This window comes from Aspergillus stella-maris (assembly GCF_047715825.1).
Source record: "Aspergillus stella-maris strain CBS 113639 unplaced genomic scaffold BDV14scaffold_8, whole genome shotgun sequence".
NCBI lineage: Eukaryota > Fungi > Ascomycota > Eurotiomycetes > Eurotiales > Aspergillaceae > Aspergillus > Aspergillus stella-maris.
In genome coordinates, this window is record NW_027396802.1 from 200,651 (window position 1) to 214,599 (window position 13,949).

A 13,949-nucleotide genomic window follows, 5' to 3' on the forward strand; every position below is an offset into this window, starting at 1 on the left:
ACCGCTCAAACATTCCAAGAGCTTTGTTTTCCTTCGTTGAGCTCAGTTTTTGCCTGCCTGGCAGGATATATAATTCTTGCAATCGCTTCAAGAAATCGAACTCCAGTGATGTCTGGTCCTTAGCAGTGCTGCCCAGCCCCATCCTCTCTTGCACCAGAGATCCCGCCAAGGCGCGTGGTTCATAAGAGATCCGGTCCGAGCTTCAACATCTCCGCCCACTAAATCTTAGCTGCGACTCGCGAGAAAAGCTGCCCCGATCTCTGTCTCTCGGTGCTCGATCTCCCGTCTCCAACTCCAGTTCCTGTCCTCCAATGTGTTTTTGCTTTACGAATCTATACACTCATTCAATCTTCAACGATTCAGTCGCTCCTTCCAAACGACCTTCTCTCACCGGCTTCTCATTCTCGCTAATCTGAGCCAACTCCGTTCACCCTCGAGCCCCTCCCTATTTGACCCTGCGATTCGCAATTCCATCTCGAATACCTAGCTTCCTACCTCGATTCCTTTCTCCGTCGATATATGAACGCCTTCGCTTTTTATTCCTTTTCTCGGCCCCTTACACCTCGATCGCACCTTCCTTCTACAACTGGATACTGAGCAAACCGAGCTTTTTGTTGACATTCTTAAGGGACTCAGCCCAAGCCCATTGCTCGCTCGCATCGACCAATGCAACCAAAAGTTATACAAATATCAGGGGACAGTGCAGCTTCTTAATTGCTCTTGCCCCGACTCTATTATGGCGAACAACGCATTGAGCGTCAAGAGCAAGACTCCTGGTCCGGCTCAGTCACTCAGAAATACACCCTCCAACTCTCCATCTTTACGGCCGCCGACTCGCACCTCCAGCAAGCCTTCCCCATTTCAATCAACCCTATCCCTCCAGACCGTTATCGGCACAACGACAACAACGCCCAATGGCTTCTCATACCATGACCAAAGCAAATCATTTGCCTTCTGCGCTGGATCTGCCGGCGTACTGGCGGAAGTGGATGAAGAAGGCAATGTGAACCAACGATTCTTTCGTGCGCGGCCAACCGCCAGCAGCATCAACCCAGTTACCTCATTTTACAATCAATCAACACCCCCAGCTACACCGGATGCTCGATCAAAGTCCGTCCCAGGCATAAAGAATGCGCCCTACAATGGTAAATATAATGGTTCGCCCTCGACCGAAATGGCGGAAGCTCCCAGTCCTCGCTCATGGTCATCAAGGGAACGGGTGAAGGCAGTTACCAGCATTTCCATAAGCCCGAATGGAAGGCTTCTTGCTCTAGGAGAGGTAAATGGATTGAAATTTTGTTGGTGTTAGGGAATAAAGCTAACATACTACAGACCGGCTATAACCCTAGAGCCTTGATATTTTCAACCGCTACAGACGCACCCTCCGATGTGCCGCTTTCCATACTAACAGAACATTCGTTCGGCGTCCGCGCCCTTGCTTGGAGCCCGGATTCTCAATACTTGGCCACCCTTGGAGATGTGAACGACGGATTTCTTTTTGTATGGTCCATTAGCCTCAGAACCGGTTCAGCAAAGCTCCATTCAGCCAACAAATGTACCACGGTTATTCGTGATATGACCTGGCTAGGTCAAGCTTTGATTACGTATGCTTCATGATTGGTCTTTTCTTTAAAGACAAGTACTGACAAGCTTGCAGAGTGGGTGTCCGGCATGTGAAAGTTTGGAGGCTTCCAGAAATCCGCCCTGTTTCTCCGACCAAATGTCGGACCAGCGCTGGCGAAACCCCCAGCTTCGTAACACCCAAGGCACTCTCAGGGAGAAACTGTGTGCTAAGTGCTTTGGCCGACAACATATTCACTAGCGTTGTCGGAATTTCAGACTCGGAGGCGGTTGTTGGTACTGAATCGGGGGCACTCTGTCTGGTGGATGATAAAGATGGAAACGCTAAGCTTACGCTTATACAGTACATGGAGTTCGGCATCACTTCACTGACTGTGGACTTTGACAGAGCTTGCATCTGGATAGGCGGCCACGGAAAGCGTATGCGAAGGCTAGCGTTTGACTTGCTGCGTCCATGGAGCAACCCTTCTTCGCCACGCAGATCGAGTCAGTCTTCGGTGGAATTCAAATCCAAAGAGCCCGCTATTACCTGCATCGGCTCCATCACATCTCACCTGGTCACTGTGGATGGAAGCAAAGCAATCAATATCTATCCGATGGAGAAGTTGAACGACGAAGGCGATCAATGTGACATGGGAAACACCATGCCTGCTCATAGGGAGTCTGTTCTCGGAATAGGTCCCCTGAAAACACCAAATCGTCTTGGGGCTGATTTCTTCACTTGGTCTTCTCGAGGCGTTGTCAGGTTTTGGAACACTCGGGGTGAATGTCGTGATTCTCAAACAATATCTGTTGAGCAAATTCCAGGTACCGAGGACAACACCCAAAATGGGCTCAAGGTTTTGCGAGCAGATGAGGAGATGGACATATTCGTCTCCGGGGATAAAGTCGGTGTACTACGGTATGTCGGAACGTTCGAACACAAGACTTTCGCTAATCAGTCTATAGAGTTTTCCAAGGACAAACTTGGAAGTGTGTGGACGAAGTTAGGGCCCATGGAGGAGAGATTACAGACATCGCGCTATATCAAGCCTCTGAATCTTGCGTGATAGCCACTTCGGGGCGTGATCGAATGGTCCAGATTTTTGAACGACGCAATGACGATCTCCAGCTGATCCAAACAATGGATGACCATGTCGGGGCAGTCGGCCAACTTCTGTTTGTTAACGAAGGGCAGAGACTACTATCTTCATCGGCAGACCGGACTATAATAGTCAGGGAACGTGTAACCCGTGAGGTAGACGGAGCTACTGCCATTGCCTACATGATCTCGAAAGTCATTACTCTGAGATCATCTCCAGTTTCGATGTCACTATCCCCAGATGATCCAGACAGTCTGGTCTTTTCGACTGTGGATCGTTGCGTACAACAATACGAGATGAGCTCCGGACGTCATGTCCACTCTTTCCGTGCTGCGGACTCTGAATCGAATGATACAGTGGTCATGGGCTCGCTGACAGTGACTTCTGCTATATCAGGTCAAAATCCCAAAATGCTTATTGGGGTCTCAGGGACAGATAAATCGATCCGTGTGTATGAACTGGATAGGGGTTCGCTTCTTACAGGTGAATTCGGCCATACCGAAGGTGTCAGTGATGTTCGATTACTGGAAAGGAGTTATTCTGAGTCAAAGGATTCGCCAGAGCGCATATTGATCAGCTCTGGTATCGACGGGGTGGTTATGATTTGGAACATTTCTGTGGGGTTGCAGCAACATCAAGAATGTACGCAGCCTTCACAGTCGAGCTCCAACGACGAGGACGAAATGGCGCCCAAGGAGCCGTCACTCTCAAAGCCTCCTCTGCGTAAAGTCCTATCTCGCCATGACCTCGCGGGATTTCAACGCCCAAACAACCTGACTTTGACACCAACCCCGGTGAGGGATGCGCCGCTTCGTTCTCCACACTCGCTGCGCAGACTTTCACGTGTATTTATAGCACCATCAATGAAGAATGGGCACTCGGCCCCAGCCACGCCTCCCTCTGCAGCACCTCGCCGGTCACCCACCTCTTCGACTTATCGAGAAAGGTTGCGCGACTCCCCGTCGCCACCTAGCCCGAAATCCACGGGCGCGAAAAAGAACCTAGAACCTCGTCATCGCAACAACGCCCGCTGCTCGTCGCTAGATTTCCGAGCCCGAGGTCGAGCGTCAGGAAAAAGCGAGTTTGGCAGCTTGGACATGTCGACGGAGCAGGTGTGCCGCACACTCAAAGCATACAGAAAGAAGTTGAACGGGTCTACCGAGCAACCACATTCCCAAAAGGAGCTCGAGCGCGAACTGGGCCTTACTTTGCGGATAGTCACCGCCAGGGCGAAAAAGGCTGAGTCGGAAAGACGCGACACGGAGACCGACAGCAGCGGCAAAGAAAATGAGAAAATCCCTGCTCCGCCCCCAGTCCCTACCAAAACTGCGCGGATACCTCGTCGTATTCCGTCAACACCGAACCTTGGACAGAAGAAATCGCCAAAACATTCCCGCCGACGTTCGCTTGATGCCGCTGGAGAACGCTAACCCGCGAAAATACCCATCCCGTCCTCTTGTTTGTCGAACCTTATTCCTTCTCTTCTTCATTTCTTCTTCTAACCGGACTCTTTGTGGGCCATGGAGGTGTTGGAGTTCTTGTTAATAGACCTTTGCATATTGCAAAGCGAATTTGCTGCAGTTTTTTGCTCGGTTTTGCGTTTCATCGAAGCATAGCAGGTGTCGGTTTGATTTTGGTTCTTTGCAAAACCTATATATCTGCTTTTGCATTTTTCCTCTGCATTCGGGGGATAGGGGCCATCGGCCCAGAGTGTTGGATCTCTCTCTCGCTTGGTCTTTTCTGTTTTCATTCTGGGCCGAGCCTGGTGACGAAGGTATGCTTCTAATACCATGTCAGGCTCATGCTTGATCTATTTGCGCAGCATTTTTCAGGCAACTTCACAATGATACCCATGTTTGAATTGAACCTGCCATTGCTCTTTGAGCTGCAGGTTCTGAACTCTTAGACTAGTTATATCTGCATCGCGCCTTTACTAGGCACTTTAATGTCTGTAAATCGAGTCATATGACTTGTTTCCATACATGAAACCTTCATTCCAGTAATATATCCAAACCACACCTAGTAGAATCCTCAAGAGTACTCGAAAGCAATCACCTACTCAGAACGGAATACCTAGTCGACATCAAGCGGATCCAACCCCGGTGACGCCGCTGCAAAATTTAGGAAGGAACGACCTGCTTTGCCACCTATCGCGCCTTCCTGTCTTGACAGTATAACCTCTGATTTATAAGCAGGTAATCGACGCAGACAACAGGGAAGGAGCGACCCCTGACGGGAAACCCGACTCCCGTCGCACCTTCCCAATCGAGCATTGTCGACGCAGTGCCAACGTAAGTATCTACGTGAGCACCCGAGGCTTTCGCGCGTTTTACAGCAAACCACAATATGTATAGTTGTTTCGAGACTACTTAAGGACGTTCGAAACGTTGCAGTAACTTTGCATGTTGATAGAATGATATTTCGTTGGTCTTCGGACTGCCCATAATACATATTTTTGCACTTTGTTAGGGCTCGCTTTCCCGTTCGCCGCGCTGCAGGATCCTGTAGTAAAACCACCTAACGAAACTAAAATATACCGTGGATATAGCAATATATCGTAATAGAACATGACTGTCCGGGTAATTTTTTTCCCATGCGGGAAGTGAAAGTGTTCCTCAAGTAGACTTCAAACCCAGTTTCGAGAAATTCGTCCTCAGCAGTCTGCCCAACGCACCAGCACCCGCACCATAACTCTGATCGTCCTCGAGACGATCCGCCAACGCAATAGCCTTGCTCGCCCACCTAGCGCACTCACTATCCTTTGATAGGAGGAAGAACTCAACGGCACGGTTAAACGCGCTTGTTGCTAGCCAGTGGAGTTCGTCTTGCGGGTACTGTACCTGTTTGCTGGAATGCTGGTTGGCGTTGGACTTGTCGCTGGTGCGGGCTATATGCAAAGCGTGATCGAGGGCAGACTCGGCCAGAATAAACTCTTGCGCTTGGATTGAGAGGGTGAAGAGGACGCGGAGGTGGCGGGGGAGGTACTCGGTTTGTTCTTTTGTGTTTGTGGTTGAACTCATGGATAATGGAGAGGAGTGGAATGTGCGGATTATTTGCTGCGTCCCAGAATTAGTCTTTGGTGATTAGTTCAAGGGAGTAGTGGGTGTATGAGGTTTACTTTTACAACCCTCGCCAAACAAGCTGACGGTGCTCTTGACCTCAGAAGACAATCCAGGAAGACGGAGCTGAGCTTCGGCCCGACGATTGGTTTCGAAGCTTCGATTATACCCGCGAGCTCGTCCCACTGTCGGAGGTAGACGGCTGCTTCAAAGTCGAAGGATAGGATGATGCGGTACTTGTCTAGCCAGGTGTGCGAGTTTGTGTCTGTGGCAGACTCGAAGTCTAGGGATTGCATGTGGCTTTTGAAATTGGTGATGGCGTCGCGTGCTTGTTTGTAGTATTGTTCCTAGGTGGTGTTATTAGGTTGGTATTGGTATCGGTCGGGTGATCAGTTCACTTACTTTCTTGAGTGCTTTCTTTTGTCTTCGAGCCTCTGAGACCATAATCATAGACTGGAGGAACGTACACTTTAAGTAGTGCTCCACGAGGTCAATGTTCGGCTCTGTTTCTGTTTGCTGCTGGGTGAGTTCCATGAACTGGTAGAGGATCAGAACAGATTCAGAGAGCGAAGATAGAAACCTTACCTTGACCGAGGTGTCGAGCAGCTTAATGTTTTCATCTGGCGAGGATGCTTTATACAACTCAAGTGCAATGCTGTAGCTTTTGCAGGCAAACCAGCGTAAGTCGAAAGATGAGAATGACTGTCCTGGACCAACCTCAACCATATGCAAAGCTAAAGCTGCGTTAGCAAACAGTGACTGTCTCGAATTCGCATTGAGCTCACCGGAACCTAGTAGAGACGTAATTTGCTCTAACAAACCTTTGTGATTTGTTGAGTTCCCTTCGCGGACAGTACATATCACGTACTGCAAGAGCTGTGGGATCTGGAGCCTTTCAAATAAGGTGCCATCCGAGATAGCCATGACACTTCCAAGGCTTTGCATTGCGATACTCGGCTTCTCTAACTGCAGCGCATCTGCTAAGCATGACCAGATGAATGTTGGATCTGGGTTTTGTTTGCAGAGGGATTGAATGTAGGTAGTCGCTTTTTCCTTCTCAGTCAAGCGCCAATTTGCGTTGGGAACGAAAGAGCTCCGACTTACTGAGAGATACATCCTCAGTCAGAAGAGCCAGTCTGTACAGCAGATACAGCGTAAGCGGACAGTTCTTGCAATCCTCGGGGACCTCATCGAATATTTGGCGCGCTGAAGACGGTGTGTAATTCTCCAAGACACAGAGAATCAGCTTGCTATGAAGATGTCAGCCCAGATAGAGTGCTCATTTGGTTTTTGTACGTAGCTTACCGGAATGACTTTGCTTCTGTGTCTGCAGAGTTCTGAAACAGCGGTTGCTTCAAGAGAAAACGACACCATTGTTCTGCGAGGGTGAAGGACCCATTCGAAAGCATCGTGTCAATATGTTTCCAGATAAGCTGGTCAATGCTTGTCAGTACTTGAATAAGCTGTGAAAGCGCAACATACGACGTACAATAAGGGAAGCCTGCGTTGCATCCTCGCTGGGTTTGGTCAAGCCGGAGTTAGCTATAACCTGTGCCGTATATTCGGCTAGACGGGGGCAAATATTCTCATCGGCTTTTGTATTCGTTAATGCCCATATGATTGAGACGAGGATCTTCTCCATCCATCGCTCTCTGGAGTTTGTGTCGAGAGATGCGAGCTTGCGCAGGAGCTGCCCGCAGGCTTCGACAAAGTGTTCTAGGCTGATAAATATGAGCATAGGCATGGTACAGTGAGATGTACTCTCCATACCTCGTGCTTCGAAGTTTCGTGATGTAGTGGTAAGCCCTAGAGCCACTGGTCAGATTGATGCAAGTACTCCAAAGGAAAACCCCACATTTTCAAGCTCGCATCACCGTCACCTAGATAGTTTATAGAGGATTTGATTGCTGAATATTATGAGCAAGTTGGTTGCCATTGACAGCACGTCAAGAGCATCCTTACTCTCATAGTAACCCTCATTCAATGCATCCTTACTCAGCACTTCGAGGGAAAGAGCCAAAACGGGGAATGAATCTCCATACTCCTGGCAGGAGTATAAGCAAAGAACAATGCCGGGCAGTGATGCTCACAGTTCTTAAGAGTTCAACAGATTTCTCAAATTGGCCGTCAGTTTCTGTCTTCGTAAGATGGAGATTGGACCGCGCTGCTATAATCAGCTTGTTTCGAGAACTATTAGCTCCATACCCATACCATAAGCATGTAAGACCGGCAACCGCTTATTCTTGAGCCCTTCGGATCCTTGGTCGGTATCTTCGCCTGCCTGCTGTTCGCATACAACTAAAGCCCTACCAAGCCATGTTTTCGCTGTCTCATACTGGCCCGCTGAAAGTGCTGAGTTCCCGATAGTATAGCAAATATCTTCAACAACGGCTCGTTGCTCTGCGGTGTCAGTCTCCGGGACTTTCGAGAATAAGTGGTCTGCGATGTCTAATCGATTCTGTTTCCAGGCCTATATATGGTCTCGTTAGCTAAGCTACACAAGGTCTTCGAGGCAAGTGCCACCCGCCAGATATATGCGTAGCATGTAGTACTCAGTAGTAAATGTTCGAGCCCTGGCTGCATTGAATTCTGTCTTAGAGCTCTCCAGGAGGTCTAGTCTCGTAGCGGCCAGTTCGATCATCTTCTGACTCAGATCGGTAAGACCGTGCTCTATTGGGTCATGGGCATGAGCTGGAAACTAGGACATCGAAGTATAGAGAAGCTGAACAAACCAATACAAGACCTGATAGCCCTAAAAGCAAGCTCAAGGCTCCGAAGGTGCCCTGGTTCTGTCATTGGGGACGCAACGTCGAGCATAGCGTAGGCGAGAGCTTTCACTTCGGGGACTTAGCACGGATTTTGACCAAGGATCATAGCCAATGCAGATACCTTTACACAAAAGCACCATCGCATTACCCCCTTCAGCCTCTCCCACCCGCAGCACAGGTATATTCCATAGTTTCGTCCCTTCATCGTCTAGCTGTCGACGGGTAGACGTAGATATCGATTCCGCGAGGAGAGGGAGGCGATGAAGGGTTTTATCGAGTAATGTCAATGTCTCGGGACTAAGGGTACCCGAACCATCATTGCGAGAGAGTTGGTCTTGAAAATCCGTGGCTAGAGCTAAGGAAGTGAGGTAGTTGGTTAGGCGTTAGCGACGCTATATGGCGAATATGTGCTCACCTAGCATAGCCTGGACCTGGTCTTTGTGTTTGCTTGGATGCTTCGACGCCATTGCATTCGACCAAGTCGTTTTATCAGCAACAAGTTGAGGGGATTGAGGATGGGATGAATTGGAATGAATTGAGTTTAGATATTCGAGGCATCCTCGAGGGTGGATGATCTTGAGCACATGATCAAGACCACACCAAGTGTAGATACACAGTAAAAGAGAATAGCAGAACCCAGTTGATCAGAATCGGGATAACAGTGGTAAACAGCAAGACGAAATAATATCCGGTAATATCCTTCAATAAGAATATAGTACAGCACAATTCGCAGTAGCAATGGTATATACGAAACCAAGTAAAGAAGAGTCAAGCAAGATCGCGACTCAGAGAACCGAAAAAATAAAGCCAGCACCAGATATATGTACCAAGATATCCCCATATAACGCCTGGTATTTTGTCCGATTTATTTGCTTTTACGCTGTGAGGGTAGGAAATTTCCGACGATCAGAGACGGGCTAAAGACAGTTAGCCAAGTCATCCAGACCAGGACTCTTCCGGTTCACTTACATGTTATGGTTATCACGTCGAATAGTAAATGAGAAGCAACACGGTATACCGTCTCCAGGTGTGGTGGCATTCGGGTTCTTCAAGGTGCAGCTTGTGAGCATCGCTTTCTGGGTGTTATCGAACGCGATGGCGCCGAATTTCTCCCAGTAGCTCACGAGCTGGTCCTCGACGATGATCTCGTGGATGGCGAGTTTACCCTTGAAGACGGAAAGTTAGTATCAACGCCGACAGTGTATGACTTGGAACAGGATAACTCACGTCTCTAAGAGCCTCAATAGGAACACCAATCAGTTCAGCCATCTCCTTATTGCCTCGGAAGATTTCACCCGTTCGTCTCCAGCAGCAGGCGGGTATAGCCATACTGGCAAAGACACGGTCATATTCCATCAAGCTTCGTTCGAACCACATTTCCACCAGTATGAGCTCAATATCCGTCAGACTCTGCATCCTCTCGCGGAACTTGGGTCGAAATTTGTCTAATTGCCGAAGGATCTTTTGTCTTGACGCCGGTTGCAGATTCTTCTCCATATACGTGTTGAGCCTCGCGTAACCCTTGACATAGTTGAAGGGGCGTAATAGACCGGCATCGTATTTCGCTTTGAGGAGTTTGTTCATTCGTTCTTCTGGGGGATCGGATCCGGAGGGGTCTGCTGCCGTCATATAGTACGTCTCTCGAGCCTTGTCATTTCCGACTGTAATGCTTGGCCCTGAAGCCGCTTCATTCTGCTGATTTTGCGGAGGTTGGAGTGATTGATTTTGCTGAATTACTGTTTGGTTCGGGCCGCCTAATACAGCCATAGAATTGATCAACGTGGGGTCAGAGTACATTCTCTGCATGTCGTCGTTCTGGAAGATGCTTCCATCGTCTAGCAAACTGTTGCTGAGGAAGTCACCCAGCAGATTATATTCGTTCGTGACTTCGGGCGCATTGAACATATAAGAAGGGTGGAATGTGTGCATATCTTGGAACTGGCTTTGGCCGCCGACCCAGTCATTGTATCCGAGAACTACAAAGTCGTGAGCGACAAACATGGGAGTAAAGAGAGTGCAAGACAGGAAAGATGCTTACGCTGCTGCTGGGACGTGACACCCATATTCTGTCCTGTAGAAGAGGGCATGGGTCCCGGTTGCACGGCATTCATAGAGGACGATGTGAGGCCAAGAGTCCCGTCGGCCAGGATCTGCTGGCCTGCAGCATCTGAGACATCGACCTTCCGGGGCATAGTGTGAACATTGGGGTACTCGTTGTTCGAAGAGCCCTCTTCGTCTGCAGCGGACTGCTCGTGCTCGCTGCGCGATCGTTTCGACGGCTCTCTCGGTTCATCATGGCACAGGTGTCCGATATTGCGCTTTATACATCGAGTGCACGGTCGCTCCTACAATCGCAGAAAAAAAATCATTGTCAGCAATAATTCGTATTCTCCTTAATTCCATCCTGCAATACGTTTCACAAGGACTCGTGCGGGTATAATCCAGGGTATGTCTTACCGAATCGCAGGTCATATGCTGTAACACGTGAGCAAGTGGCCTGCCGTCAGCAAATGAATTCCAATGAAGATCGTGCTCGGGAGACAATCGAGACACCCGAGCCTATATTTCCTTTTTCTTCCCCCCTCGATAGGCAGTGGAGAGGAGGGCTGTAGGGAGAGGGAAATGGTGTGAAGGAGGGGAAGAGAACCCCCACGGGGCATAGGCTTACCGATCGCCGACAGTAGACGCATGCTGCGAAACGTGGGCACCCTGATCAGCAACGTGGTTCTATATGTCGTAACAGACAAGACAAGCAGTCCAGACGTAGGGAACCGCTGTCGTGGCCCTGCTGGGATGTGTTTGAGCGCTCACTCACCATGATTGACCTTGCGCCGTTTCTTCGGGCTGGTGCGCGCCCCCGCAGGCGTACTTTCGAACTTGGAGGCTGGCGACGTCTGCTGCGCGCTGGGATCGACTTTAATGCCGGCTGTGTTCCCTTCTGCCATGTTGTTTAGAGTCGGATTCTCGGCCTTTCCATTGCTGGTGTGGTGGTCTGGGGCTGGACCCGTTTGCGCAGCGGTTTTCTCCGGCATTGATCGCGAGGCGCAAAAGATGTTGCGCAGCCTTCGGCTCGCTGCTGTCGCGGTCGCTGATCGGTCGGAACACAGAAATCAGGAGTGAGATGGGCACTTGCAGGCACCGACGTGAAAGGAGCGAAAGAGAGGACGAGACACCATTAGTCCAGCAGCACTAGCAATTAACAAGAAGTTGACAAGCGCGCAACTGGGGATACATGCGACACACCTTTCCCCGCTGAACAGAGCGGGCCTCAGAGTGTGGCACTTGGGCCTTGGGCAGTGTGGGCTTCAGCCTTCAGAGTGGCTCGGCACTCCAAATCCAAGTCCCGGCCTTCTCCGCATTGGGAACCGCCGCCCTCTTAAAGCCGCCCTGTTAGTCAGGCTGCGCTCTCGCCTCTCCAGCCTCGGAGTTGCAATTGCCTTGGATCTACTGTTGATACTCATGTGCAGCCAGATGCCTCGGTTTATATTCATCTAATTATCCAGCTATTCTGTACTTGCAGTGTCAAATGCTCTGCTCTACGAAGGCTCGGGAACCATGGCGAGTTCCGCTGGGCCGATTGAGTCAAAACTAATAATGCCTCTTCCATGCATACATCTTCAGCACTCTCGATCAATCTCGACCCCGGCCAAAGCGCTCTCCGGTTAGGGTTATGCACTCTGCGACCGGGGCACAGGCCGGTTTCAGATGGTAGCATAGATCATTGGTTGGGGTTTCATGGGGTTGCATGTTTGCAACGCCGTGTATCCCAAGGCTTCAGGTACATCTCCGTGCGCCTATGGTTCCTGCGTGCACACCCTGCAGTTGCACACCGCAAGAGCGACTGGTGGCCAGGTAGGGTTTCTGGAACCATGCCGCTCCCTAGAGAACAGAGGTGCCTAATTGCTTTTGGCCAGTCGGGTCTTTGCCATGTAGATAGCCAGTCGCCAACAGTGGACTAGATGTATGAGCTACGCTTGGACACTTAAAAGTAGTCGGTCATCAGTAAGTAGTCACGTAGCTCAGTCATCAGGCATAGTGGCAAGGCTCAGCGCCACTTGAGATCGTGTAATCGCATCCTTCAGTCCGGAACATGGAGCAGTGTTGCTCTGCATCGACTTCAGATGGTTGTTCAATTGCTTCAGTAGATTGGATACCTCCGGATCGGTCTCAAGCTACGGAAATATGTCAGTGAAGAGCGTATGGTCCATGGGGTCGAGCTCTTACCTCACTAAAGCCCGATGGTGTATCTTTGAAGTTCGACAATTTGAACTCAGACGAACTCTGAGCTTTAGTATCGGGGTCATCGCGGAGTTGTCGAAGGGCGGGGTGTTCCTGCGATAGATGAGTATCACTACCAACAAAGCCGAGAATGAACACCAGCATACATTTTTCATGTGTCTCTTCCGTTCTGCCTCCGCGCGCTTAGCATTCTTCTCCATATCCTGTAGCTGCTTTGTTTCCTTTGCGAGAAGCGCTTCCTCCTTCGCGATCTCGTTGTTCAGCAAGTCAATGCTATCGTTCATAGTCGAAAGTGAAGCCTCAAGGGCACTCTATACCAACGCGTCAGTGCCTTTGCCCCATTAGACCTGGTATAAAATACATACATGCTCCTTCAATGCGGCCTCATACTCAAAAACAGAGTCCTTCGTCAGCGGTGGAAAAGGCATTCGCGGAAGTCGCTTTCCAAGGCTGTAGACACCCAAAATAATTAGCAACCACTCCAATTCCGTCCAAACCACTCCCATTATCCTAGCACCAGGCAAAAATTATAGATAATGAAAGTACATACTTCTTAACAACAGCCTGCACAGCAGCCTGCGCCTCAGAGCGCTTCTTATCATTCTGCTGCCGCACAATGACCGGGCGCTCGAGCGCGCGAAACATATCGCGGATCTTATCCTGCGTTGGCTCCGGCAGCGTCGACCATTTCGACTTAATTGTTCGTTCGGAGATGTGGCGGATTTGGGGCTTTAAGTGGGCGTAGGACTTGCGACGGCTCTGTATGTTCTTGTTCTTGTTGTTGGGGGAGGGCGCATCGTCGGTGCGCTTGCGTTTGGGCGGCATTGTGTGTGGCGAAGAAGTGTCGCGGGAATTCTTTGATGGTGATTCAGGTATGAAGGCGTACCGCTTCCATTGATGTGTATTGTGTGGTAACTGGTAGCTAGGCGTGTTGTGGTGTTTGTTGCTCTTACCGTTGACGCGCTGTGGAGAAATCGATGCCGTACGCGTTGACGGATCGGTTTGGTAGTAATATAAGTGGTAATGAAGGTCAACAAATGATTGTATGAGCGTGGTATTCAGTATGGAAGCTGATTTAATAACTATTCGCTATGTTGTTGATATCTTGATGGCAGACCTCCATATGGGAAGTTGCTCTACTGCGGCACGTGCTTCACCGCCCTGATATCGCCAAGCAGCTTGACAGTCAGTCACATGCACCTCCGCAACCAGCATATCAG

General features: G+C 49.8%; 5 protein-coding genes across 5 annotated transcripts; 1 reads left to right on the forward strand and 4 right to left on the reverse strand.

The window, feature by feature from the left end:
* The first annotated feature begins 279 nt into the window (after positions 1-279).
* On the forward strand, positions 280-4,611 carry BDV14DRAFT_167249 (WD40 repeat domain-containing protein). The gene is made up of 4 exons (XM_073767640.1): positions 280-1,279; positions 1,333-1,604; positions 1,658-2,482; positions 2,530-4,611. Exons 1-4 carry the CDS (start codon positions 737-739, stop codon positions 4,091-4,093), a joined length of 3,204 nt encoding a protein of 1,067 aa, XP_073631490.1. The 5' UTR covers positions 280-736; the 3' UTR covers positions 4,094-4,611.
* A 398-nt stretch (positions 4,612-5,009) lies between these two features.
* BDV14DRAFT_167251 (uncharacterized protein) lies at positions 5,010-6,010 on the reverse strand. The gene is made up of 2 exons (XM_073767641.1): positions 5,782-6,010; positions 5,010-5,719 (listed from the first exon to the last, which is right to left on the reverse strand). Exon 2 carries the CDS (start codon positions 5,681-5,683, stop codon positions 5,279-5,281), a length of 405 nt encoding a protein of 134 aa, XP_073631491.1. The 5' UTR covers positions 5,684-5,719; positions 5,782-6,010; the 3' UTR covers positions 5,010-5,278.
* A 3,000-nt stretch (positions 6,011-9,010) lies between these two features.
* On the reverse strand, positions 9,011-9,482 carry BDV14DRAFT_167252 (uncharacterized protein). The gene has a single exon (XM_073767642.1). It carries the CDS (start codon positions 9,329-9,331, stop codon positions 9,032-9,034), a length of 300 nt encoding a protein of 99 aa, XP_073631493.1. The 5' UTR covers positions 9,332-9,482; the 3' UTR covers positions 9,011-9,031.
* acuM (gluconeogenesis transcription factor RDS2) lies at positions 9,011-11,812 on the reverse strand. Its single transcript, XM_073767643.1, has 7 exons — positions 11,306-11,812; positions 11,159-11,181; positions 10,948-10,965; positions 10,529-10,835; positions 9,718-10,466; positions 9,460-9,656; positions 9,011-9,407 (listed from the first exon to the last, which is right to left on the reverse strand). The coding sequence occupies exons 1-7, from the start codon at positions 11,520-11,522 to the stop codon at positions 9,356-9,358; spliced, it is 1,563 nt and encodes a 520-aa protein (XP_073631492.1). The 5' UTR covers positions 11,523-11,812; the 3' UTR covers positions 9,011-9,355.
* A 697-nt stretch (positions 11,813-12,509) lies between these two features.
* BDV14DRAFT_196833 (uncharacterized protein) lies at positions 12,510-13,554 on the reverse strand (the record flags this gene model as incomplete). The annotated part of the gene is made up of 5 exons (XM_073772528.1): positions 12,510-12,662; positions 12,715-12,822; positions 12,876-13,040; positions 13,095-13,179; positions 13,280-13,554. The coding sequence occupies 5 exons, from the start codon at positions 13,552-13,554 to the stop codon at positions 12,510-12,512; spliced, it is 786 nt and encodes a 261-aa protein (XP_073631494.1).
* Positions 13,555-13,949: the final 395 nt, after the last annotated feature.

Excerpts from the sequence above, each read along its gene's own strand:
- BDV14DRAFT_167249 (XM_073767640.1), top strand. The coding sequence starts at position 737 with ATGGCGAACAACGCATTGAGCGTCAAGAGCAAGACTCCTGGTCCGGCT. Across the intron at positions 1,280-1,332 it reads GGCTTCTTGCTCTAGGAGAG|ACCGGCTATAACCCTAGAGC; the intron begins GTAAATGGATTG and ends AACATACTACAG. Across the intron at positions 2,483-2,529 it reads GATAAAGTCGGTGTACTACG|AGTTTTCCAAGGACAAACTT; the intron begins GTATGTCGGAAC and ends ATCAGTCTATAG.
- BDV14DRAFT_167251 (XM_073767641.1), bottom strand. The coding sequence starts at position 5,683 with ATGAGTTCAACCACAAACACAAAAGAACAAACCGAGTACCTCCCCCGC.
- BDV14DRAFT_167252 (XM_073767642.1), bottom strand. The coding sequence starts at position 9,331 with ATGGGGATATCTTGGTACATATATCTGGTGCTGGCTTTATTTTTTCGG.
- acuM (XM_073767643.1), bottom strand. The coding sequence starts at position 11,522 with ATGCCGGAGAAAACCGCTGCGCAAACGGGTCCAGCCCCAGACCACCAC. Across the intron at positions 10,467-10,528 it reads TGTCACGTCCCAGCAGCAGC|TTCTCGGATACAATGACTGG; the intron begins GTAAGCATCTTT and ends ACGACTTTGTAG. Across the intron at positions 9,408-9,459 it reads CGACGTGATAACCATAACAT|CCCGTCTCTGATCGTCGGAA; the intron begins GTAAGTGAACCG and ends AACTGTCTTTAG.